The sequence below is a fragment of the Corella eumyota genome, chromosome 2 (assembly GCF_963082875.1).
Source record: "Corella eumyota chromosome 2, kaCorEumy4.1, whole genome shotgun sequence".
Taxonomy (NCBI): Eukaryota; Metazoa; Chordata; class Ascidiacea; order Phlebobranchia; family Corellidae; genus Corella; species Corella eumyota.
Window position 1 is genome coordinate 9,408,133 of NC_137491.1, and position 22,043 is coordinate 9,430,175.

The following is a 22,043-nucleotide window of genomic DNA, read 5'->3' on the forward strand; positions in this document are numbered from 1 at the left end:
TAAGCTTTTTTTTTGTGTGTTAAAATTGTAAATTTATCCGCAGTAGTAAAATGTATTGTGTTTTTCGTTATGTTGTTTTTTCGTACGGCCACCACATAGTTTCATATAAATTCTCATGAATTTTTTCTGTACAGTGTTTGTGTTTTGTAGTTGTTTTGTAATAAAATAAATTTTCTGTTAAAAGGTAGGGTTTATGTTATTTTAAAGATGAGTGTTTAAAATGTACTTGAAACTGACAAAACCTAAAACCACAAACTTGAAAAACGAAAAGTTTGTGGATTTTACCACACAAAACCAAACAATATGCTATAAGAAAGCTATTCGAAAAAAAGTAATGTCCAAAAAAATGTTTTTTTGCCTTTTTATTTTTCACATAAAGACAGTATTAAAATATTAGCCACACAATGGTAGCGTTGTTTTAGTAGGCTAAAGTAGCTTGTATCCATAGAGAAAAAGTGGAAAACGAAATTTAGTTTTCATTGTGCTGAATGAAATCGAATCTGCTTATTAAAATAGCGGCGTAGTGTTTAGTAAACAAGCGTAAGTGACCTTCTTACAATTCGAACAATTGGAAACGAGAGTTGAAGTAGCAATTTTTAACTAAGGTTTAATTTAAGTTACGATTGATCTATTGTAAACAAGTTAGAATACTAGTATAAGGGGTGGTTGAAATTAAAACTGTGAAACATAGGGTCTATAAATTTAAGGCAGCTGTAAACGTATTTATATAATAGGAGTTTGTATACTTTACAAGCCTAATAAAACCGAACAAAATTCCTTAAACAGGCCTACGTTATACCACAAACGCATTCAGTTTAAGGCATACCAAAAAACGACCAAGTTGCTTAATTTTTGCTTAACTAAGAAGGAAGGAGTGGTTAGTATAGAATGGAATTTAAAGATGAAAAGTCGTATGTATGTGAAGAAAACAGAAACACTTACAAGGTGAATTATTAATGCATTGCTTTGTTAGAAGGCTTATAAAAAAAGATGTTTAAAATTGTGTCTATTACATATAAAAATGTTTGAGGTTTGCAAAACTTATATGGTATTTAAAAACTATTAAACAAGACCATAAGGTCTATTATTCTTATTCTTAATATTTTTGACACTTTTTTACATACTGTTGAACTTCAATTACTTATATAAAATAAATTTGTTTAAACGCATAAAAATCATAATATTGACGTCACTTTAGCTTTAATACATTAATAAATTCGATAAGGCTTTTAAAAGTAAGGACTGTTATTACAGTATTTTACAATAAATCTTTGATTACAGGATTTGAAAGCAACAGAAAAGCAACTGCGGGGATTATACGACCGGTCACAAACCGCAACTTTTCAACTTAAATCTTCTTTTGATGAAATCGTAAAGGCTGAAAATGAAACAAGTTTATTGCGTGAAAGATATTACCATATGCTTGAGGTATAAAAGTTTACGTGCTTGACGTGTTTTACCAGTAATTTAAAGTAATATACTTTACTTTACATTATACATTTTTATTTAAACTATAGGCTATAAAGTCGTATTGTATGATTGTGGTTTAAAGTAAGAACATTTTGAGTAAAATTTCAACAATCAGCAACATAATGTAATGTAAAATGGGCTTAAGTGTTGATAATCCAGTTTAAAACTTACAAAAATTTAAATTTTAGAGAGAAAAATATGATGAAACTCATAGAGATGCCTACTTTATCAAAGAACAAAGTTTAATCGATATGAAAGATGTTTATATCACAGATGCCCAAAAACTGACACATGGGTAAATGCAAAATTGTTTTTTTTATTACACAGGCTGTAGCTATTGTCTGCTTTAAATCTAGTATTGAAGGCGGTTTTTGAAAGTGTTGCCCTAAAATAAATGTTGCCCTCAAAAAATTGAGAAAACTCTTTTTTGTATAATATTTCTCCCTTTTTAGAAACGCCGATTACATTACAAGCTCAAATTTTTTTTCTGAAAAAAGAGAAAAATATATCAGGTCAATATTAGACGATTCTGATAAATATTATGCAGCTTGTACAAGACTTCAAGCAGAACGAGATACCTTTAAAAAATCGACACATGAATTGGAAGGCCAAGTAAAATATCTAAAAAATAAGATTTTATAAATTGTTTTTTAAAGTTTTTATGTAACTGTTGTTTTTAATAGATTAAGGATTTACGACATTCTATAACAAATCTGTCGACTGACAAGGAAAATCTGATTCAAAATACAACGAACCTAAAAGAAGAATGTGATAAATATGTCAAGGTAAGACTTCAGTTATTTTTATGTAATTAGGATGTGATATATTATTTGTATAGAGGACTGTTTAAAAAAATATGCAATATTCTTACTTGCGTTTAGTGGGGTGAAAAACTTACAACTAGTAGAGATAATTTAGAAGAAGAAAAAAAACGACTGACCGGTGTGATCAAAGGTTTAACCACTGACACCGCTAACCTAAAGCAAGATATAAGCGAATCACAAGCAACTAATAAACAGCTAATGAAAGAAGTTAGTATTAAATTTATTTGCAAATAGGCTATTTTACTATTTAAAAACAACTACTTTTGTGTCAGGTGGAAAAATGCAATGCTGAAGAAAAGCGACTGGTTGCTATTATCAACCAACATAAACAAGAACAAATTAAACTTAACAAAACAATTAATGATTATAAGGTTCAAACCAAAGAGCTTACTACACAAAGAGACATTTACATTAGCAGGTAAATATGGGATTAGCTATTCTTCTAGGATTTTGTCATCACTAGCGTGAACTTAAGATTATCGACTTAGAAATTGTTATATTTGTGTTGTTTGCAGATGTAATTTAAAGGTTTAAGTAAAAGGATTAGAAACTGCCAATAATATTTTGCATATTGCATTTTATATAATGTTTATCATAAAGGTATCGAGCTCTTTCTATTGAGGTCGAAGAAACTAAAAAACTAAAAGAAAAAGTCGAAGAACAAAGGGATTTGTTTAAAGAAGCTTTTAAACAAGTTAAAAAGGAAAAAGATCAAATTCTGCTAAGCTGCGAAAAAATGAAAAAGGACAAGGAAAAATTCAAAGTACATATAGGCCTACTCAATTTATAAATGTTTTTTAAGTACATTATTTTGATATTTATTTAATTTTTTTAACTTCAGGAGCAATTTATGGATCTCCAAACTGAACGTGGAATAGTTGGTAAAGAGAAGGACAGAATTGTTTCCAGGGAATATCGAACTAGATCCAGAAATCAAGTAAGTATTTATTTAGTTTATTATTGCTACTGTTTCGCGATGCTCTAAGTCTAAGCTCTTACCACAACATTTTGGTTTAGTTTGTGCTTTAGCATATGACACTAAAGCTTATATAATATGATAACATATGTTCAGGATTTATCAGAAGCTCACAAATATCTTGTAAACGAATTGGAAGAAGTGAGAATCGCCTACAGAAAGTCGGAAGAAAGGGCAAAGAAGGATATTAAAGTTAAACAAGATTTACGTGATGCGGTAACTATACCCAAAATTATTACAATACTCGTTTAAAAATTGGTCTTGAAATTGGAATTGGTCTTGAAATTTTTAAAAATTGGTTTAAAAAAAAAATTGGTCTTGAAATTTTTAAAAATTGGTCTGTAAATTCTTTATTAAGATAAAAAGATTGCACCGCGAGATGGAGGAAGAGAGACGGAAATGGGTAAAAGTTACTCGTGATGTCAAAATCCAAACCGATCCTGATTTAGCTTGTGAGAACCGAGATATTGCAATCCAGCATGCCCGTTTAAAGATGAACCAATCTTTAACAGAACGGGATAGGGCTTTGAAAGAAAATGAGAAATTAAATGCTCAATATAATAGGTAAAGTGAGATTTATTAAACATTGCTGTTTTTTAGTCATAATTATGCATTTTTATCTTACACTTTTTTTATACTTTTTTTTTATATTCTACACATAATTTTAGGTTACAAACAAACGTTGAAAAGAGAACAAGGCATTACGACCGATGTCAGGCAGAACTAAAAACACAAAACGAAAAATATCGGGGTTTAGAAAAATATGTGAAAACAATTGAACAACAAATCTTATACACAAAAAATGAAGTCAAAAAGAAGCAGAACCAGCTGGAAGTAACGCAACGAGCAGTCAAGGTGAATAACTTGGTTACATTCCAGTTTATATATATGTAGACAAGATTTTAAGCATTTAAATAAGCTAAAGACTGACCAAAGCAAACATTTTCAGAGTGCTCGTGCAAGTGAACGGATGTTTAAATCTCCTTCTGATTTTGAAGAAAAACCAGTTGTTGAAACAAAAAGCAAACATGTTCAATCTGACAATGTGATCATTTTAAATGAACATCAGGGTGATACTGTATTTAGCCACGCAAAAGAAATGCGAGAAAAGTAAGTTTTTGTATGTTTTTATATTTTCAAGGCTAGCTTTGCATTCAAGTCAAAGAGATACTCACATTTGTTCATTATCGAGTTAGCTTTTCTATGTTTAATTCTTTTGATCTGGTACATTGCTTAATGAGTGACCTGTGAGTCGCTTTTCCTTTTTTATTTTTGTTTATCAAGAACTTGACGATTTTTTGTTATAGTTAATTGACCAAATAATTAAAAATTGCAATATAAATCACAAAGCTTTATTGACTTTTATTTTTTCTAATCTGAAATTTGAGACATCGATTTCTATTTTTTTATATTTGATCTATAGTCCAATAAAACCAGTTATGCCATTGTAAAACTATCTCAACATAATCTGCATTATATGGTGCAGAAAAAAATTTATTAATAAGGCTCATACATGATAAAATTTAAATATACAACATTGTTTTTTTAAGGTTGGATAAATCAAATTCAAGAATCCAGGAATTAAAAAACTTAATAACAAAACAAGAAAGCATAAACGAAAAAGCGCAAAAAACAGAAGCACAATTACGAAAATCCAACTTTTTTCTTAAGAAAAAACTCAGCTACCTCGAAGACTCGATGACGTCACAAAGAAGTTACGTCAGGTCCTTGCTCTATGCTGTGACACCCCCTCCAGCGGAAAATACGTCGCGGTCAGGGTTATTGTCTCCATATGACAGTAATTGGGAAAATAAGCAGAGGATTCGACCACTTTCAATTCGTTTAGGACGCAAAACGCGTTAAAATATAACACATCCATTACAATAATTAAATATAAAAACAACTTAGTAACCTAACATCAAGAGTAAAACAAATGTTCATAGGTTAAAAAAGCGTTTGACATAAATAGTAACTAAGTTTTGATCATATATGTAGCTTATACACTATTCTAGATGACAAACATAATATTAAGATGATAATGCATAATGTATATGTATATGGATAACATTAATGTATAAATATATAAAACATAATCAAAAGTAAAAATTTTATGGATTGTTTTTTATCTTAATATTTCGAGTTGTTTTTTGCCTGTAAAGTTATCGTCTTCTGAAAGACTTTGCATATGCTTTTGCCCTGGCCACGCCAACGGGTTTGAGATTTGTGTTTTCAATTTGGATCCCGTTGCCGTTGGGAAGGCTTAGATTCATTTTGGAAAGTCGTTTTGAAACTCTGGTTCTGGAAATAGGTTTTACTTTTTGTACCTCAATCATATGTCGGATAGCTATTTCTTCAAAGAACTCTGCAGGAAAATGAAATGCACTTGTTGTAATTCAAAGTCAACCAATTTAAAAAGGAGTGTTTAAAGTTACATGCAAGTTTATTAAAAAATCTGTAAATGACTTTCAAGTTTCTAAAACCAAATGTTTACAGCAACACTTGAATAACTTACTCTTTAGGCTCTTGACATCTTTGAGTAATCCTTCTTGTTGTATATTATGCGGGTTGTAACCACATTGCTCACACTTTCTGTTCACCAATTCATCCACCAATCTACCCAAAGCAACTTTGCATTCCTCTAATTCCGCTCGAAGTTTTTGTTTGGACAACATCTCAATCTAAATCCCAGTAAAGAAGGGTTGAATAAAACATAGTAACTTGTTTGAGTTGTATTAAAGTTTTTCTACTTACTTTAAGATTTTGTTCCGTTGTGTTCTTTTCTTTGTTGAGTTCCTAGAAAAATATAAAATATTATCTTTGAAAGGCTGGTACACCAAACGTCATTAATTAATATTAATAAAGGCATATCCTTAATTTTAACCGTAGCCTTTGTGTTAAGTATCATCTACATATTGTAACAAATAGCGTTATCACTTAATTTGCCTTTAAATTAATGATTGGTCTGCACCCGCTGATAAGGGCGTCACCGGATTGATTTAAGTTTGAGAGCAGGCAAAACGGTGGTAGTATTCGGGTGACGAGTTTGTGAACGTTTTGTATGTGTATCTTTTCGCTATAATAAACTATAAATTATAATACGGCATATGATACGAAAGAATAAAAGACTCGAACGTTACATTGGAGGTCCTGCCGAGATCGTGTAGAATATTAAATTAAAATGTATTGTGCAACTTTAAGTGAAATTGGCGCACCTGAAGAATACTATAATGGAAATGAAAGCATTAGCCGATGCGACGATCTAGTAACCTATGACGATTTAGAAGAAATTAAAAAGGAAATTGAAATTAAAGTCATGGTTAAAGTGATGGATACCTTTGAAAATATGAAGAAACAGTTTGAAAAATTACAGGAAGATTTACAGCTGTTCAAGGAATGGAAAAATGAACAAAAAAATGTGAAAAATAAAAATGAAGTAGAGCTTTCTTTGTTAAAGACCACAATGTCACTATCAATTAATGATTTAAGGACAGAAGTTTTAAAATTGATTAAATCAAATGCTGTTGTTAATGAAACAAACCAAAATAAAATTCAAGAAGACACTGTAAAGAAAGTTAGTCACCCTGAAGAGAAAATCGTTTTGCCAAACTTCAATAGGCCTACGGGTAAAAAGGACAAAAAAGATAACAACTCCAGGAAGAAAAAAGAAATGATCGAAACAGAAATGAAAAATAATCCGAAAATAGTGCACATACGAAGAATAATTGCAACGCCACAAAAAAATCCCCTGCAGACACCAAGCTTAATTCGTGAAGAACAAAATCTGGACAAAGATATAAAAAGCATTGTTTATTGGAAGAATACCGGTTTAAAACGACCAAGTTTAAATACGTTTTGCTATGGCTCATTGAGCAAAACCGCTTATTCCTATTATCAACAATGGGACAGCCTTACACTGCAGGATGGTATATTATATAGAAGATGGATTTCACCCTACAATCAATCTGAAACTTATCAATTGATTGTCCCACGATCCCTTCAACAATCTGCATTGGACTTTACCATTAAAAATTATCACACGCCTAAAATGGCGCTAAAACATCTGCACAGAAGGTACTACTGGTATTTTAGTAGGTCCGACGTGCTTAAATTGTTAAGAGCAGAAAATTTTACTGTGGAAGAAGAAAAAATTAATTTCAATCACATCGTGAACTCATACAAATGTTTTTTTAATGGAGAAAATGTATGGCTAAGACAATTTGGGGATAAGCGTTGCGGCCCATATAAAGTAGTTAAACGTATTAACGATATAACATATTTAATCCGATCTGTCAAGTTTATGTCTTATCACATAGTTAGAGACATCAGGTTAATTAAATTTCATGAATTACCTGGCAAATCTTATTAGTATTAACTTTAAACGTATAATGTTCTGTATCCTCTGATTTATTAGTAATGTTTACCGCTTTTATGTTTACTGTGTATGTTTTTGTTATATTGTAAAGCATTCCTTTATCGGGAAGGGAGGAATGTAACAAATAGCGTTATCACTTAATTTGCCTTTAAATTAATGATTGGTCTGCACCCGCTGATAAGGGCGTCACCGGATTGATTTAAGTTTGAGAGCAGGCAAAACGGTGGTAGTATTCGGGTGACGAGTTTGTGAACGTTTTGTATGTGTATCTTTTCGCTATAATAAACTATAAATTATAATACGGCATATGATACGAAAGAATAAAAGACTCGAACGTTACAATATTATGTTTCAAATGCTTATTTATATGGAGGTTTGACATGATATTTAAATATATAGATTTTACCTGAATTTCAGATTTAAGATCTTCTGAGACTTTTAAGAACGATTCTTTTTCTTTCTCAATTTCATGAGTCTTCCTTTCATTTTCCTCCAATCTAAAAATAATATAATTTTATTTTATAAGGCATATGCAACAGCATTCACTTTCTTTTCATACTTTGTTCACCTTATATAATTTACTTTACAAATCTACACATTTTTTAACTAAATAATAAAATTATTTTTTATTACAAATCCTACTTTTCTTGTATTTGTGATTTATCTTGTTCCAGTTTCTTTGCCCGTTCCATAATGGAATCTAATTTTTCCAGTAGTTCCACACTGACTTCTTGTATCTCTGGATGTTGGCCCTCATGTACGTCACTTGTGTGGAGAATTTTCATTACGTTGTCTCTTTCATCGTTCAAGTCCTAAACATTTAAGTTTTGCGGGCCAATTAAAAAATATATTTGTTCATTTCTGATTTGAACGTGTTGTCTTTGCAATGAGCTTTTTACAAACCCTGATGATTTTAGCTTTTTTAATTTTATTTAGTTAAACCATTTATATATATTAGTATATATTTCTTATTTTAAATTATTTTGTGGTTTTGCAGTTTTAAACTTATTTGGCAGGTTACCATACAACAATTTGCTGCTCGTAATATGGTCGCAACTCGAAATCTTTATATTTGCTTTGAACCTACAATAAACAACATTAGCCTAAGTATTTTTACCCTAATCGCAGTTTTGAGATTATTTGTTTGTTCGACCAATTGGTTTCTGTCTTCTTCTAAGATTTTGCTCTGGGCCAAAGTTTTCTCAAAATCACTAAAATTACAAAAAAACGTTACAAAAAAATAAAATATATTTAAAACAAAAAATAGTTATATACAACCTATAACATATATTTTTGTAAATATTACAATTTTGTTCAATTAAAATGATTGTATTTACTCTTTAATTTCTGATTGGGTGATGTGTAATTCTTGAACAAGAAGTTCGATTTCAGATTTTTCTTGACTTAACTGCTCAACAAGTTTTTCCAATTCCTATGAAAATTATTATTCTTAATATAAACTTAAAGTTATAAACATGTTAATTATTAAAACTTCTTAACTTTATTTAGAAAGTACCTCGTTCTGTTTTCGTTCAATACCCAGTTCCTCCGACTCGTTAATGTACTTGTCTAAAACAATTAATAATTTTAAAGTTTAAGAATATAATTTTGTTCTAAATTTAATAATTTCTAAGTTGAACAGTCATTCTTTTCTTACGTCATTAGTCCGTTTGTTATTGCTTACATTACAGCCCACTGCTGTTAGTAACGTGTCTTAATATAATATTAAGTCATAGTAATCTAATTTAATTTAAATTAAGGTTGTAAATTGATCTTAAAATATCATTTCGTATCAAAACCGAAAAAAATTAAAAATACCAACCAACGTATTCTTGACGTTCTCTTGCCATTTGTAAGCTCTGACTCTGAAGAGATTTGATCATAGTATCACCAAGTTGCAGGCTTTCAAAATTACTAAAAAGTAATATATAAATTTTGTTATTTTTTTGAGAATAACTTTTATTAGGTTATGTATTGTGCTAGTAAGGCTTACATTTTTGCCGATCTTTCCAGTGCTTTTATCCATCCATTACGCGTTTCATGGTCTTCGGCAGCAACACAAATAATGGTCTGTAGTAAATCAAATATAGTTTGAGTGTTTTGTTTCTACCAAACTTGACTATGTATGTTATATGTTTCTGGGTTACTATTAAAAATGTTCATGGCGAAGTAAATACCTTGTCATCAGGCAAGCATATGTTAATACCATATGGAATTCCAGACAATGTTGTCTCTTCTATTCTACTATTACCAAGTGGTACAATACCCTAAACGCATAAGTTCTATAAATATTTTATTGGTAATAAAAATATGACAAAAGGTATGCTGTATCCAAGTTTACTTTCGTTTCAAAACACGAGAATTAAACAATAAAATGATGCAAGTTGTAAATAAACAAGTTTTAAATGTACGAAACTGAGATAGGTTTGTTTATTGATAAGAGGGAGTAAAAATACCTTTGGATGAATGTTAAAAAACTTCTTTTCATCGTAAATTCTTTTTTCTGCCTCCGCGTAGTAAAATAAAAACCCGTCTTTTAGCACGAAAAACCTTTAAAAAAAGTTATGATGTCAAGTTGCTTGGCAAACAATAAACTCTTTATCAATATTGTCTGTGCAAATTTAAAGTTGTGCAATTTGGCCAATAACGAAACTAGTTCAACAAACTATGATGCTGAAGGGATTTTTAAGTTTAACTGCGACAAATAAATGCGAGATTGCGCAAATGTAAATGATTAACGACATAGAGGAGTTCGAATCCAATGCTAATATTTTACAAGCAAATAAATTGATTTTAGGTATTTGTCAGAGATTTTTTAAGTTATCACAAATGGCCTCACTTCTGTCTTTTTTTTAATATTTAGTCGTAGCTTATCGCTAAAAATATCCCCAAAATGCTATTTCACTATTACAGTTTAAAAAAATTGTGCATTTTATTGAAATAAAAAAAATGTGCAAAATTTTATAATAAAAAAAGCTTTAGTTGCTAATCTTATAACAAACACCTTTTAAATAATTACATTTAAATTTACCTTTTTGACCATTTATTCGATGCATGACCAAACGGCCTTTTCATCATAATTCCTTGTTTTTGGATTGCAACACTCATACTTGAAGATTTAGCCGATACTTTATTAAAAATATATAAATATTAGTTTTTACCAGCTTTTATACACTACTGCTATATAACTTGCTATGCGCTGTTTTATTTCAATAAAACTTTTTATTATGACATTATATTTACAAAGCAACCACGCATATAAGTTTCTGTAAGCACATAACTTTCGCTTTATTATTTGAACAGAATTTATAAACTTATTAAATTTTGGCACATATTTTATTGCGGTTGAAATTAATTTAACTTATTTTTTATTCTAATTTTTTATGCTTTGTTTAACTATTATATAAGTTTTAAAGCACACTTTTTTATGCTTTGTTTTACTATTAAATAAGTTTTAAAGTACTCTTATAAATGGCTATATTATAATGTCTTTACTTCGGGTTATATTAGTCATATTTGTTATAGCTATTGTATAACACTTTTTAAAAACCTTTTAACGTATTTAGTCTGACATAACTTTTCGCACATAATTTTACACACTAATCTAGGTTTATACTTGAAATTTAAATTTTACATATTATATAAAGTGGTTTTTAAACTTTACTTTTTTCAAGGAAGTACAGTCAAATTATGATTGTTCTCGCTTTGACATTACGTGACATATGTAATTGAGTATACATAGAACTAATTTAGCCCTTATATGTCTGAGCCTAAATTAATATTTACACAAACAGATTGTTTACTCCTGCAGTAACACCTTGCAACATATTGATTGACTGCTTAGTTCTTTACCCTCTTTAAATACTGTGTACGTTTATTTAACAGTCTATTAATATCAAATATTGTAAATAAACAATGCGTTGGCGGCCCGATAAGTTAATACAGTTTGCCACACTTATACAAAGCTATAATGTTAGTATATTACCTGAGTATTTGCGGCTCTTGGGCATCCTGCCTTTTCAATGCAATTTGTTGAATTAAATTATCAAATAAATATAAACTTTCTTTAAATAAATTTTAATAAATGCTGTAAATTCTGCTTGGCAAAACAAAAGATTTATTCCTGTGCAAATAATAAAATTTGCTAAGCTATACCCGGTACAAAAGAGTTTAATAACATTTAAAGGTTTTAGGGTATCTAAGTGTCAATTGACGTTATGTTTTAGTAGATTCACGAATATTATTTCCCACGTAAGTAGTAAACAAATACGCAAGATTTAAATAAAAATAATTGAAATACAGCTAAAGTAAAGCGTAATTTTTATTAAAATTTCAGTGGTAATTTTTTATAAACGTATAAATGACATTTAATGAAATAAAAGCAACATTTTAAAACATTAAATTTATTATAGTATATTTATGAGACTATTCGGCCATGGCAAGTGATGCCATTATTTTTAAATCAGTAATACAATTTATATAAACATGTGTGTGTGTGTGTGTTGCTTACGAACTTTTCAACTAAACAAAAATTTGCGACTTGTTAGTAAGTAAAGAACTATTTTTTTAAAATTTTCTTTCTATTATCTGTCAGTATGTATTTATAAAATGTAGGCATTTGAAGCGGAGGTGGTATAATCTGATAATGGGCGAATCTTTGCTAACAGACGGCATTAACAACTTCTTAAAATGTGGAACTGAAGTTCTGGAAAAATGTCAAGCAAAATTTCAAGAATCTCCTGAAAATTTTGTTAACAAGTATCTTGGCATGCTTCTAGGTGTAATGCATGCTTATTCTTCCCTTTACAAAGATACCAAAACCTTTTCTAGGGGTGTTTTAGAGAAAAAAATATCAGAGAACTACCGAAACCACTTGGTAAGAGAAATAGCGGATGCTTTGCTTGATTTTGAAACAAATTGGAATAATTTTCTTGTAAAAATTGACCAGTCAGTTTCTCTTAACATTTCTGAAGGTTTTTTACGTAAAAATGGTGATGTGTTTTTGGAAAATTTTTCTGTTATTAATGCCAGAAATGAGAAAAGTATTTTTCTAAACTCGGAGGTGTTATTTGAAAAAAATAGTAAGCATTGTTTAGTTGTTCTTCTTAGACATTTTGCCTGACTACCCTGACGAAATCATGTTAAAAAACTTGAGACTTTAAAGCGGGATTTTAGCCAACAAGGTTGTGCAATAATTTTGGTATCATTCGGGGTTCAAAGTGGTGCCACTCTTTGGTTAAACGAAACAGGTTCAAAATTTCCAATGTTTTTGGACCAAGAGAGAAATATTTACAAATTTCTTAGCTTGCCTCGGTCTGTAGGTAAAGTGTATCACACCAATGCTTTATCATACTATGCAGAATCAATGGCTCAAGATATAAAAATTCCACAAATGTTTGAAAATATCCAAGATGATCCTCAACAGCTTGGAGGAGAATTTATAGTTTCTAAAAAAGATGATCAAATTGTGTTTTCGTTTATTTATCGCAGCAAAACTTCTGCTGATAGACCTGAAGTTGAAGATATGATTAAAGTACTCTCTAATATCAACAAAGAAGATTGTTAATTTTATATTGATGTGTCGATATTTTTGTGATGAAAATGAGTTAATTCATTGTGAATACTAATTTTTTCTATATGTTAATCTAATTTGCAAGAGCATAGCCCCAAAAAACAAATTTAATCTATGAAGGTTTTTTTGTAAAGCAATTGGCACAAAAAGACCTGAACTTTTTATAAATTTATTTTGAGTGGTCTATGCTTCTTGTTTATGCCCTATTATTTATGCAATTAATTGGTACATCATGCTGTTTTGTTTTAACTTAAACTAAAGGCCTAATTTATTTAGGTTTATGTTTATTATCAATAATTCACTGTCATATATATTTCTCATCTAAATCTATTTGTTATTATCTGCAGGTTAAAGTGCTTAAACTTAATTCTGATATGACAATAAGTTATGAAACGTGTAAGACTTGACCAAATCCAGGGCGACATTTTGGAGTACCTGAAAAAAAGAAATTTCACCAATTCAGAAACCACTTTCAAACAAAACTTCAAATTTGAAGAATCTTTAGCAGAATATACATGCAGACAGCAAATTACAGCATCATTGTCTGACAATAACACTATTATAATGACCCCATCTCAGTTAGAAGAATATTTTACTTCGTTTGACAGTTTTCAAGAATTTGTTATTCATCAAGGAGGAAAGTTAATAAACCTGTTGTACCCAGTGTTCGTTTATTTCTACCTTGATTTAAATCTAGCTGGTAGAAATACTGAAGCTAAGGAATTTTATGCACGCTTTAGCAGAAGTGATTTTGATACTGAGGGTACAAATTCATCAAGTTTAGGAAAAGAAATGTCATTGCCAAAATCTATCTCAATTCCAAAAATCCAAAACTCCCACTGTAAGATTGAGCTTTCTGAAAAAGAAAAAAACTTACTGTTTCAGTTTTTACAGCAACAAGACAATTTGTTAATAATGAAAATTATTAATCAAAAAATTCAAATCATAGGAGATGATAATCTAGATATAACTGCTCAAGATTTAAAGAAAAAACCTAAAAAATCTGCTGAAATCGAAAACAATGGTATAAGCAAAGTTGTACTAAAACCAAGTCCAGTAATAGAAAGAACAATGATAACCCCACCATCAATAAACACATCTTCAAACCTAATTCAAACTAATCCACCTTCAGAATATAAATTTGATATCGACACAGCTTCATTAAGCAATACCTGCAAAAGATTAAAAATGCTACCACCTAGCGTACCTGATGTTTGCTTGTACGGTGTAAATTCCCCTGAAATTGACATTATTTCAGCTTCTCTTTCTAACTCTAGAGGCTTAATAGCAGTTGGCTGTGAAGATGGCTTGGTAAAAATGTGGGACATTCAACGAAATGGTCCAGCTAATAATTTAACATTTATAGGTGATATGTATGGGCATTTGGGTCCTGTTTATTCAGTGCAATATACAAATAACGACAAATTTATTTTAACTTCATCCGAGGACTCAACCATACGGTTGTGGGATGTTAAAGAAATTAAAAACACTGTGATTTATTGGGGCCATAATTACCCAGTTTGGTGTGTAGCAATGAGCCCGTTGAGTATGTATTTTATTTCAGGGTCGTATGACACCACTGCTAAGCTATGGACAACTGAACGAACTTACCCTCTTCGTTCTTATGCCGGTCATCAAAACGGTGTCGAAAGTGTTGGCTTTCATCCAAATTCAAGTTACCTAGCAACAGCAGGTCACACTGTACGCTTATGGGATGTTAATTCCGGTAAAACTGTGAGATTAATGCTTGGTCATTGGGGTTCTGTAAAAGCGATGGCGTTTTCCCCAAACGGTAAGTGGTTAGCAACATCTGGGGAAGACTGCAGAATTAGAGTCTGGGATATATCATCAGGGAATTTATTTAAACAACTATACCACCATACTGATACTGTGTATTCACTTAGTTTTAATCATGATGGCTCAGTACTGACATCATGTGGTCTTGATTCTCATTTATGCGCATGGAACCTAATGGCGACTGATCCAACTTTGCATCTTATCTCGAAATGGGATTTATTGAAAAAATACAAACTTCTTTTATCGACATGTTTTGATGCTAATAATCTTCTTCATTGTGTTTCAGTTGAAAAATAATTGATTTATTAATAAACTTGTGCATTACTTTATTATTATATATATACACTAAATATTTTTTTCACTTTTTTAGAAACATTTTTGATTATTAAAAATATGATAATATAGCCTAGTATTAAGAAGCAATTCAAATATGAAGTAAGTAGAGTACTTTAAAAATCAGCTATAATGATATATGCTCTTGGTGTCTCATTACAATCTTAAAATGTTGCTTGCTTTTTCAGTGTTTTAACCAAAATTCGGTTAATAAATGAGCTCAATGATAAAGAAATTCGAATGAAAGTTGTTGGAACGAAATCATCATGGCACAACCAATATAAGGACAGTGCATGGGTTTATGTGGGCAACATGCCATTTGAGTTAACAGAGGGAGATGTAATATGTGTAATGTCACAGTTAGTAACATTGAAATTATTATTTTTTTAAATTAAATTAATATCGGATTTTGTATGAATTTTAGGTTTTTGACATTTAAAATTTACTGTGACTTGTTGGTAAAAATTAAAATACATCTTTAAAAGACTAATGCTTATTTATTTTTTTTAAAACTCACTGATAGATTATTAACAAACTGTTTTAAAAATGTAGGTATGGAGAAATAGTTAACATCAACTTAATTCGAGATAAGAAAACAGGAAAATCGAAAGGATTTGCTTTTGTCTGTTACGAAGATCAACGAAGTACAATACTGGCAGTAGATAACCTTAATGGAACAAAGGCAAAAGAAATTCAAATCAATTTTATTAATAATTTTAAGATTTTTGACCTTCTTATGCTTTTTTACTTAGATCAAACAACGGCAATTAAGAGTAGATCATGTTTTGAGCTACAAAGTCCCGAAAGAACATGATGATATGGATGAGCTCACGAGTATGATCCATGAGAAGGGAGTTGCTCCTGGAGTATCTCACGAGCCTGAAATTGAAGAGGTTTATGAAGAAGAAGTTGTGATTTCCAGCGATGAAGAATATAATGTAGACACAAAGATTGTAAAAAAAGAACGTAAGTTTCAAAAATTGCTAATATATTATTTAACCTGAGTTACTTAAGATCGAAGTTGATAAAGTTTAATTTATTTTTTAGATAAAAAGAAGAGTAAAAAAGAGAAAAGTGACTTTCTAAAGAAGAAAAAGAAAAAGCATAAACATTCTTATTCATCTGATGAAGAAAAAAAATCGAGAAAACATTCAAAAAAATCAAAATACAAGTAACTGTTTTTAGTTGTGCCTTTTAAAACTAAAAAGGGGAAAATTAGGAAATGTATAGGATTTCGAAAGAGGTGTCAAGATAAAAAAAACTATCTAGTGTAGATCCTAAAAGCAGTGTTTAATAAATATTTCCATAATTTTTTAAAGGATATGGCATTTATATAATTATGTGGTAAAGTTATATTTGTTTTACTGTTTATAAGTTAATTACATAAACAAATATATTTGATATTAGGTTTTTATTCTGGCAATATAGCAAGTTGTATTTACAAAAAACATCCACAATATGTAGCAGCATAATTTTTTTTAATTGAACACATAAAAGCTAACCCAAATACTAAAAATCTAATAGAATAAACATTTTTGCACCAATATCTTTATGCCAAGTACCGTATAACCAATTTTTTTCCTTGATATTTTAAAAATCGTATTATTTTTATTATAATTACTCAAAAATTTGTGGCTGAAATTAAAACAGGCTATTTCATACATTAGTTACTACAGTAACATTAATTTGTTGATATTTTTATAAACAGTTTCTACATCTACTGGTAAATATAAGAAAAATATTTCTTTTAGCATTTAAACAGTTAAGTTTGGGTTTGAGAAATAACAATAGGATATTGATGTTTGTACACCATGCATCTGAGTCTAACCCTTGCCTCCACAACTGCTTCTCGTTCATCGTGGATCGATTGGTTAAGAGCCTGATTCTTTCGAGCAATGTCACGGTTGGCTTTGATAAGCTCGTCACGAATGCGACACAACTCTTCCTCTTCCATTTCATTATCTGAGCTCATCGAATCTTCAGCTACAGGTGATAAGCCTAATTTAAAAAAAAAATTGTTTTTACAAGTTTTTTATTTTACCAAACAATCTTTAAATCTAATGAGTCTATTTTTTACCTTAAATGCTAGGCAATGCTTATTCAATATAGAAAATACTTTTTGTAATATTTACCTTCATTGGTGTTTTCTCCATGAGTTTCACTTGAACTTAAAATATCATCAGACGACTCGGTAGCTATCGATATCGTGTTTTGATTTTGACTTAAAAACATACAGTTAGATTTTGTGAGACTAAGTTTTATTGATAAAATAACTTCTATGTACTGGTCAGTAGCATAAAATTGTTTGCAGTCATGTTTGGGTTATATATATTAACAATACGCAAGGTAAAATATGCTGACTGCCTAAACATTTACCTTTCCAAATCTGCCAGAATTCCCCTCAGTCTTTCAACTTCTTCGTTTTCTGCCATAATTCTTTTTCTCAGTTCTTGTTGCATTAACATTAATTCTTCCTGCAACAAAATACATTAACATTTATTTTAGGTAAAGTTTTAATTTAGAAAATAGATTTAAACGCTTTTTTTACTTGTTCTACAAGGGCTTCTCTTTCTTCCTCCAGCAGCAGTTGAATCAATTCTGGATCATCCTCTATGACATCATCATCATCGTCATTGATGACCTCATCATTCTCAGCGACTTCATTTTGTGGCAAAGCGGTGTGTTCAACATCAGTGACAGTTTTCTCAGGCTTTCAAAAAAATTATTAATTAATCCTCACAAAAAAGAAAAATTTTATTTCTAAAAAAGTTTCTTCTTCTTTACCTGCTTATTTCCAGGACTTGAACCTTGTTGTTTTCTTCTCTCAATTGTTAAATTCTTTAACTTTTCTTGTGATTCCTTCTTTTCAAAATCTCTCTTCTGCAGGTAAGTAAAATAAGGTAAAAAAACTGAAGTTATACAAACAGAACTTTTTTAAATTAAGGTAACTTACTAGTCTTTTTAGTTGAGTGAGAATTCTCTGGACTTCCCACAATCGTTCATCTTTTTTCCGATCCTTGCTTCCAGCCTAGTGAGAAGAAACAATTCTTAATTAGGTATAGTGAAACCAAATTTTTTTTTTTATATTTATTCTTCAGATACCTCCTTCACTTCAACACATTTTTTACCATCATATAACAAACAGATCTTTTTATACTACTTCTTTCTTAAAATAACCTGTAGTTGAGTGTGAAGACGGTTTAGTAAAAATTCCTGTCTTGATATCTCTTCAACTACTTCTGAATATTGATCTGGAAATTTGGGAGTTGTTGCGAAATCTTGCCATCTCATCGGTTTAATCAATTTCTTGTACTCTGTTTCTTTAAATACATCCTTGCTACAAAATTTTAAAAATTGTTGATTTTAATGTTGATGTAGCAACAGTTTTACAACATCTTTACATGTAAATATAACCTTTTTCCGGAACTTATAAACTTACCAGTACATAAAGAAAACATTAAGAACTCTGTGACTTATATGCAAGGTTGGACTTAGAACAATTGAAATATTTTGAATTGTCATTTTACTTTGTTGTTCGTGTTTTATAATTTCGTCAAAATGAATAACCAACCAGGACACAAGTACTTGATTGCAGTGTGGTAGTTTTGCGAGCAAGTCTCGAAAACCCTAGAAATTAAAAAAAAGTTTTTTACACACTACTTAGTACTTAAGAATTACTTTGTATTTAATTCTTGTTTTTTTTGATTGTGACAACTTAGTTAATCTAATGATATTTCAAAGAGTTAAAATTTACTTGAATTTTCTCTGCTTTACTATGTTTGCTTGCAACTTCTTCGAAACTCGAACAATACTCTTTAGTTAAAATATGGTCTGGTAGTTCCCGTAGAAAGCTCTTTAAAACACCAGCAACAGTGTATGTATCATAATTTCTTAAGTTTGGCGTCTCTTCCCTTTAAAAAACAAAAAGTGTTAGATTTTGTAAAATCTACGAATAATTGGAGAGTGGAAAAAGACTCCAGTTTCGTACCTATTATAAAACTTGATCACTTCATCCATTTTTGTTTTGACCCCTGATATTCTATAAATTCCCTCGCTATCTAACCCACGTTCATGTATATCATCAATGCATTCTCTTATAACTGCTGGAATTGGAACCCCATCGTGGTATCCGGTCCTATTTACAGCCTCTTGCAATGGTTTGCCAAACACTGGGTTTAAAACTAAAAAAAAATATTAGTTTTATTAAGATTTAAACACGAAAGTCTAGCATAACCATCTTACTAAGTAATAAATATACTAGTCTTTAAAATATAACAATTGGTTAGATTTAAAAGTAAATTACTTTCGGCATTTTCAGGTGTTTCGGCAGGCTCGTCGGGTGGCACAGATAAAACTCTTTTCTTGGATTTTGTTTTATCTTTTTTGTCTCTGAACATAAAATTTATGGGTTTGTTAAAGAGTATTAGACCAAATAACAAAATCCATATTTTTTGACTCAATATTTAATAGAATAGCCTATATATATTTTTTCTGATACCTGAATGAGACTTTTAGGTCTCGGGGTAAACTTTGTGATTTCTTTTTCATTTCTTTTGTGTCTTTCGACCTAAAGTTTGGAGATTGCTCTTCGGTTGGTGAAAATACATCGGGTACTTTTCCACGCTTGTTACCATGCTTAGCTGAAGGCAAACAATATATTTAGTCATGCAAATTTTAGATTGGTGACAATATGGTCCCCATTTTAGATTGGTGACAATATGGTTTTAGCATTGGTACATTACTGAAGTATGTAATTTAAGGACAGGACAATCACCCTTAACCATATAATGCATCTACATTTAAAGTTAATGCATGCACTACCTTTTGAAAATGAAGGTTTCTTGAACAATTTTGATGGTTTCGACTTTTTGTTTTGATTTTGTTTAAATTCATGTTCGTCACCGCTTTCATTATCCGGTGTGAAATGTTGATATTTCCTCTCCTTCTTCTTCTTTTTAAGATCATCGCTCGAATCGGGTGAATCCGCCATTAAATTAAGTTAAAACGCAACTTGAATTAAAATAAAATTGAATTTTTTATAGAACGGAAGAAAAATCGCAAAACGTAAACAAAACAAATTAAAAGTTGTAACTGATTTCCGATTAAACAGAGGTAATCATTCATTGATGTTTCCAACTTTTATGTTAACTAATCATTTTTTAAATTTGATTTTTATAAATTTAAGGCAATTTAGTACAAATCCATAAAAAGTACAAAATTTTAACGTAAACTCATTATTTTAAAAAATGTAGGTAAACACAAACACAATTTTGTAATTTTTATACGATCTCAAAAATACGTGACAAAAGAAGTTAAAAGAAAGTTTAATGTGCTTCTCTATAAACATTAAAATAATAGTTTATAGTAGATAGTGTTAGTAAAATTTTGTAGCATGTTAGCCTTGCAACGACATTTATGCCATGGTTTTGTAAGCGATATATTATTTAGCCAAAGGGCATAGGTTTAGAAAGTATAGTTAGATAGACACGTACGAATGTAAATAATGCAATAGAATGTAGCAAACTTTTATTTTATTTAACATAATCACCCTAAGTTAGCTTTAAAGTTTTAAAATAGTTAAATTGCATTATAGATTTAAAGTTTTAAGTTAGTCATCAAGATTGTGTTTAAAATATTGCTTGAATATACAAAATTTAGGAAAACTTTGATAGGCTACAATACAACAAAATGAAATTGTCTTGTTTGGTTCTATTTCTTTGCATTCTATTTGTTCGAAATTCGCGGGCGGAACTAAAAGTTAGTAATTTTTTTATAAATATATATATTGTCATTGTTAAAACTTATAACTTATACCTCTTTTGTTATGGGCATACTGTTTTGCATTTTTACAAGAGTTAACTAATATGTTTATTTTATTTTAGTCGCTAAGCGAAGTAATTGATGTCGGTAAGATAAAATTTTTTATCTGGTGAATAAAAAGTCAAAATTGGCAAGTAAACTTTACTTCATCAAAATATTCATTTTCTAGAAAAATATGTTAATTTTTAATTACAGGCACGTCGAAAGCATTTGGCGAAATATACGAAACCAAATCAAGAAAAGGAAATGCTTTCGATATGTTAAAGCTTCTACAAGACAAAACAGAAGTTGATAACGACTACTTAGAAGCTGTAGTTTTAAAAGCAGCCGAGGCAGAAACTTTATCTGATTTGGAAACTAAAACTTTTAATATGACAGAAGCAGTTCAATTTATAAACAAAGTCATTAAACATTTTCAGTAAGTTGATTTATCAAAAAAAGTTACATAAAAAATCGTGAGATCTTTAAAACTCAAGCCGAGGCAATAACATATTATAATACTTTAAATCGTAACATGCTAGGCTTTGTTAATTACATTTTTTGTTAAATTTATTGTGTTTTTAGGAAAAATCCCAATGCTGGTAGAGCTGACAAAGAAGACACAACTTCTAAAAATAAGGAAGAATTATAAAAAAATGACAATTTTATAATCTAAATATTCTTGTAAATGTAAAAATCAACTTTTATAAACGAAATAAACTCATTTTTCTATTGCGTTTAAATTTTTGCTTGACTTAGAGATGTATTTTTTTCCGTTCTGGACAGTAGTACTTTTAAGAAGGCTCCTATATTTAGTGATTAAAAAGTGAAGTCATCCCTTTGCCAGCTTAATTGCCATTACCCAGTTGTAAATTTTATTTAAATTAGGATGTTAGTTGA

The 22,043-nt window shown here is 29.9% G+C and overlaps 7 protein-coding genes across 7 annotated transcripts; 5 read left to right on the plus strand and 2 right to left on the minus strand.

The window, feature by feature from the left end:
* Window positions 1–864: 864 nt before the first annotated feature.
* On the plus strand, window positions 865–5,900 carry LOC145743793 (uncharacterized). The gene is made up of 14 exons (XM_082561835.1): window positions 865–945; window positions 1,282–1,428; window positions 1,659–1,765; window positions 1,923–2,082; window positions 2,154–2,255; window positions 2,352–2,501; window positions 2,567–2,712; window positions 2,895–3,057; window positions 3,136–3,231; window positions 3,367–3,486; window positions 3,629–3,834; window positions 3,939–4,125; window positions 4,220–4,380; window positions 4,821–5,900. The coding sequence occupies exons 1-14, from the start codon at window positions 889–891 to the stop codon at window positions 5,131–5,133; spliced, it is 2,115 nt and encodes a 704-aa protein (XP_082417961.1). The 5' UTR covers window positions 865–888; the 3' UTR covers window positions 5,134–5,900.
* Window positions 4,750–10,776, minus strand: LOC145743795 (pleckstrin homology domain-containing family D member 1-like). The gene is made up of 13 exons (XM_082561838.1): window positions 10,674–10,776; window positions 10,099–10,192; window positions 9,820–9,909; window positions 9,636–9,712; window positions 9,465–9,556; window positions 9,159–9,211; window positions 8,980–9,074; window positions 8,760–8,853; window positions 8,285–8,454; window positions 8,049–8,139; window positions 6,022–6,063; window positions 5,783–5,948; window positions 4,750–5,632 (listed from the first exon to the last, which is right to left on the minus strand). The coding sequence occupies exons 1-13, from the start codon at window positions 10,748–10,750 to the stop codon at window positions 5,430–5,432; spliced, it is 1,344 nt and encodes a 447-aa protein (XP_082417964.1). The 5' UTR covers window positions 10,751–10,776; the 3' UTR covers window positions 4,750–5,429.
* Window positions 10,777–12,130: 1,354 nt separating this feature from the next.
* LOC145741477 (uncharacterized) lies at window positions 12,131–13,561 on the plus strand. The gene is made up of 2 exons (XM_082559073.1): window positions 12,131–12,188; window positions 12,257–13,561. Exon 2 carries the CDS (start codon window positions 12,288–12,290, stop codon window positions 13,206–13,208), a length of 921 nt encoding a protein of 306 aa, XP_082415199.1. The 5' UTR covers window positions 12,131–12,188; window positions 12,257–12,287; the 3' UTR covers window positions 13,209–13,561.
* Window positions 13,561–15,440, plus strand: LOC145741476 (TAF5-like RNA polymerase II p300/CBP-associated factor-associated factor 65 kDa subunit 5L). Its single transcript, XM_082559071.1, has one exon. The coding sequence runs from the start codon at window positions 13,602–13,604 to the stop codon at window positions 15,306–15,308; it is 1,707 nt and encodes a 568-aa protein (XP_082415197.1). The 5' UTR covers window positions 13,561–13,601; the 3' UTR covers window positions 15,309–15,440.
* On the plus strand, window positions 15,327–17,222 carry LOC145741478 (RNA-binding motif protein, X-linked 2-like). Its single transcript, XM_082559074.1, has 6 exons — window positions 15,327–15,446; window positions 15,533–15,703; window positions 15,897–16,026; window positions 16,097–16,310; window positions 16,392–16,515; window positions 17,096–17,222. Exons 1-6 carry the CDS (start codon window positions 15,442–15,444, stop codon window positions 17,100–17,102), a joined length of 651 nt encoding a protein of 216 aa, XP_082415200.1. The 5' UTR covers window positions 15,327–15,441; the 3' UTR covers window positions 17,103–17,222.
* On the minus strand, window positions 16,804–20,393 carry LOC145741475 (ralA-binding protein 1-like). Its single transcript, XM_082559070.1, has 13 exons — window positions 20,166–20,393; window positions 19,843–19,984; window positions 19,648–19,733; window positions 19,333–19,525; window positions 19,099–19,255; window positions 18,784–18,971; window positions 18,522–18,681; window positions 18,298–18,372; window positions 18,129–18,224; window positions 17,893–18,054; window positions 17,721–17,818; window positions 17,477–17,565; window positions 16,804–17,342 (listed from the first exon to the last, which is right to left on the minus strand). Exons 1-13 carry the CDS (start codon window positions 20,332–20,334, stop codon window positions 17,107–17,109), a joined length of 1,851 nt encoding a protein of 616 aa, XP_082415196.1. The 5' UTR covers window positions 20,335–20,393; the 3' UTR covers window positions 16,804–17,106.
* A 550-nt stretch (window positions 20,394–20,943) lies between these two features.
* On the plus strand, window positions 20,944–21,858 carry LOC145743572 (uncharacterized). Its single transcript, XM_082561568.1, has 4 exons — window positions 20,944–21,101; window positions 21,227–21,251; window positions 21,360–21,582; window positions 21,729–21,858. Exons 1-4 carry the CDS (start codon window positions 21,033–21,035, stop codon window positions 21,793–21,795), a joined length of 384 nt encoding a protein of 127 aa, XP_082417694.1. The 5' UTR covers window positions 20,944–21,032; the 3' UTR covers window positions 21,796–21,858.
* The last annotated feature ends 185 nt before the right edge of the window (window positions 21,859–22,043 follow it).

Coding starts and splice junctions, on each gene's coding strand:
- LOC145743795 (XM_082561838.1), bottom strand. CDS start 10,750: ATGAGTGTTGCAATCCAAAAACAAGGAATTATGATGAAAAGGCCGTTT. Junction 9,910..10,098: donor TTTTTAACATTCATCCAAAG/GTATTTTTACTC, acceptor TTATGCGTTTAG/GGTATTGTACCACTTGGTAA. Junction 6,064..8,048: donor ATCTTAAATCTGAAATTCAG/GTAAAATCTATA, acceptor ATATTTTTCTAG/GAACTCAACAAAGAAAAGAA.
- LOC145741478 (XM_082559074.1), top strand. Junction 15,704..15,896: donor GTAATATGTGTAATGTCACA/GTTAGTAACATT, acceptor TTAAAAATGTAG/GTATGGAGAAATAGTTAACA. Junction 16,311..16,391: donor AAAGATTGTAAAAAAAGAAC/GTAAGTTTCAAA, acceptor TTTATTTTTTAG/ATAAAAAGAAGAGTAAAAAA.
- LOC145741475 (XM_082559070.1), bottom strand. CDS start 20,334: ATGGCGGATTCACCCGATTCGAGCGATGATCTTAAAAAGAAGAAGAAG. Junction 19,526..19,647: donor AACACCTGAAAATGCCGAAA/GTAATTTACTTT, acceptor ATTTTTTTTTAG/TTTTAAACCCAGTGTTTGGC. Junction 18,972..19,098: donor GTAAAGCAGAGAAAATTCAA/GTAAATTTTAAC, acceptor TTTAATTTCTAG/GGTTTTCGAGACTTGCTCGC.
- LOC145741476 (XM_082559071.1), top strand. CDS start 13,602: ATGAAACGTGTAAGACTTGACCAAATCCAGGGCGACATTTTGGAGTAC.
- LOC145743793 (XM_082561835.1), top strand. CDS start 889: ATGGAATTTAAAGATGAAAAGTCGTATGTATGTGAAGAAAACAGAAAC. Junction 1,766..1,922: donor GCCCAAAAACTGACACATGG/GTAAATGCAAAA, acceptor CTCCCTTTTTAG/AAACGCCGATTACATTACAA. Junction 4,381..4,820: donor GCAAAAGAAATGCGAGAAAA/GTAAGTTTTTGT, acceptor TGTTTTTTTAAG/GTTGGATAAATCAAATTCAA.
- LOC145743572 (XM_082561568.1), top strand. CDS start 21,033: ATGAAATTGTCTTGTTTGGTTCTATTTCTTTGCATTCTATTTGTTCGA. Junction 21,102..21,226: donor ATTCGCGGGCGGAACTAAAA/GTTAGTAATTTT, acceptor ATTTTATTTTAG/TCGCTAAGCGAAGTAATTGA. Junction 21,252..21,359: donor AAGCGAAGTAATTGATGTCG/GTAAGATAAAAT, acceptor TTTTAATTACAG/GCACGTCGAAAGCATTTGGC.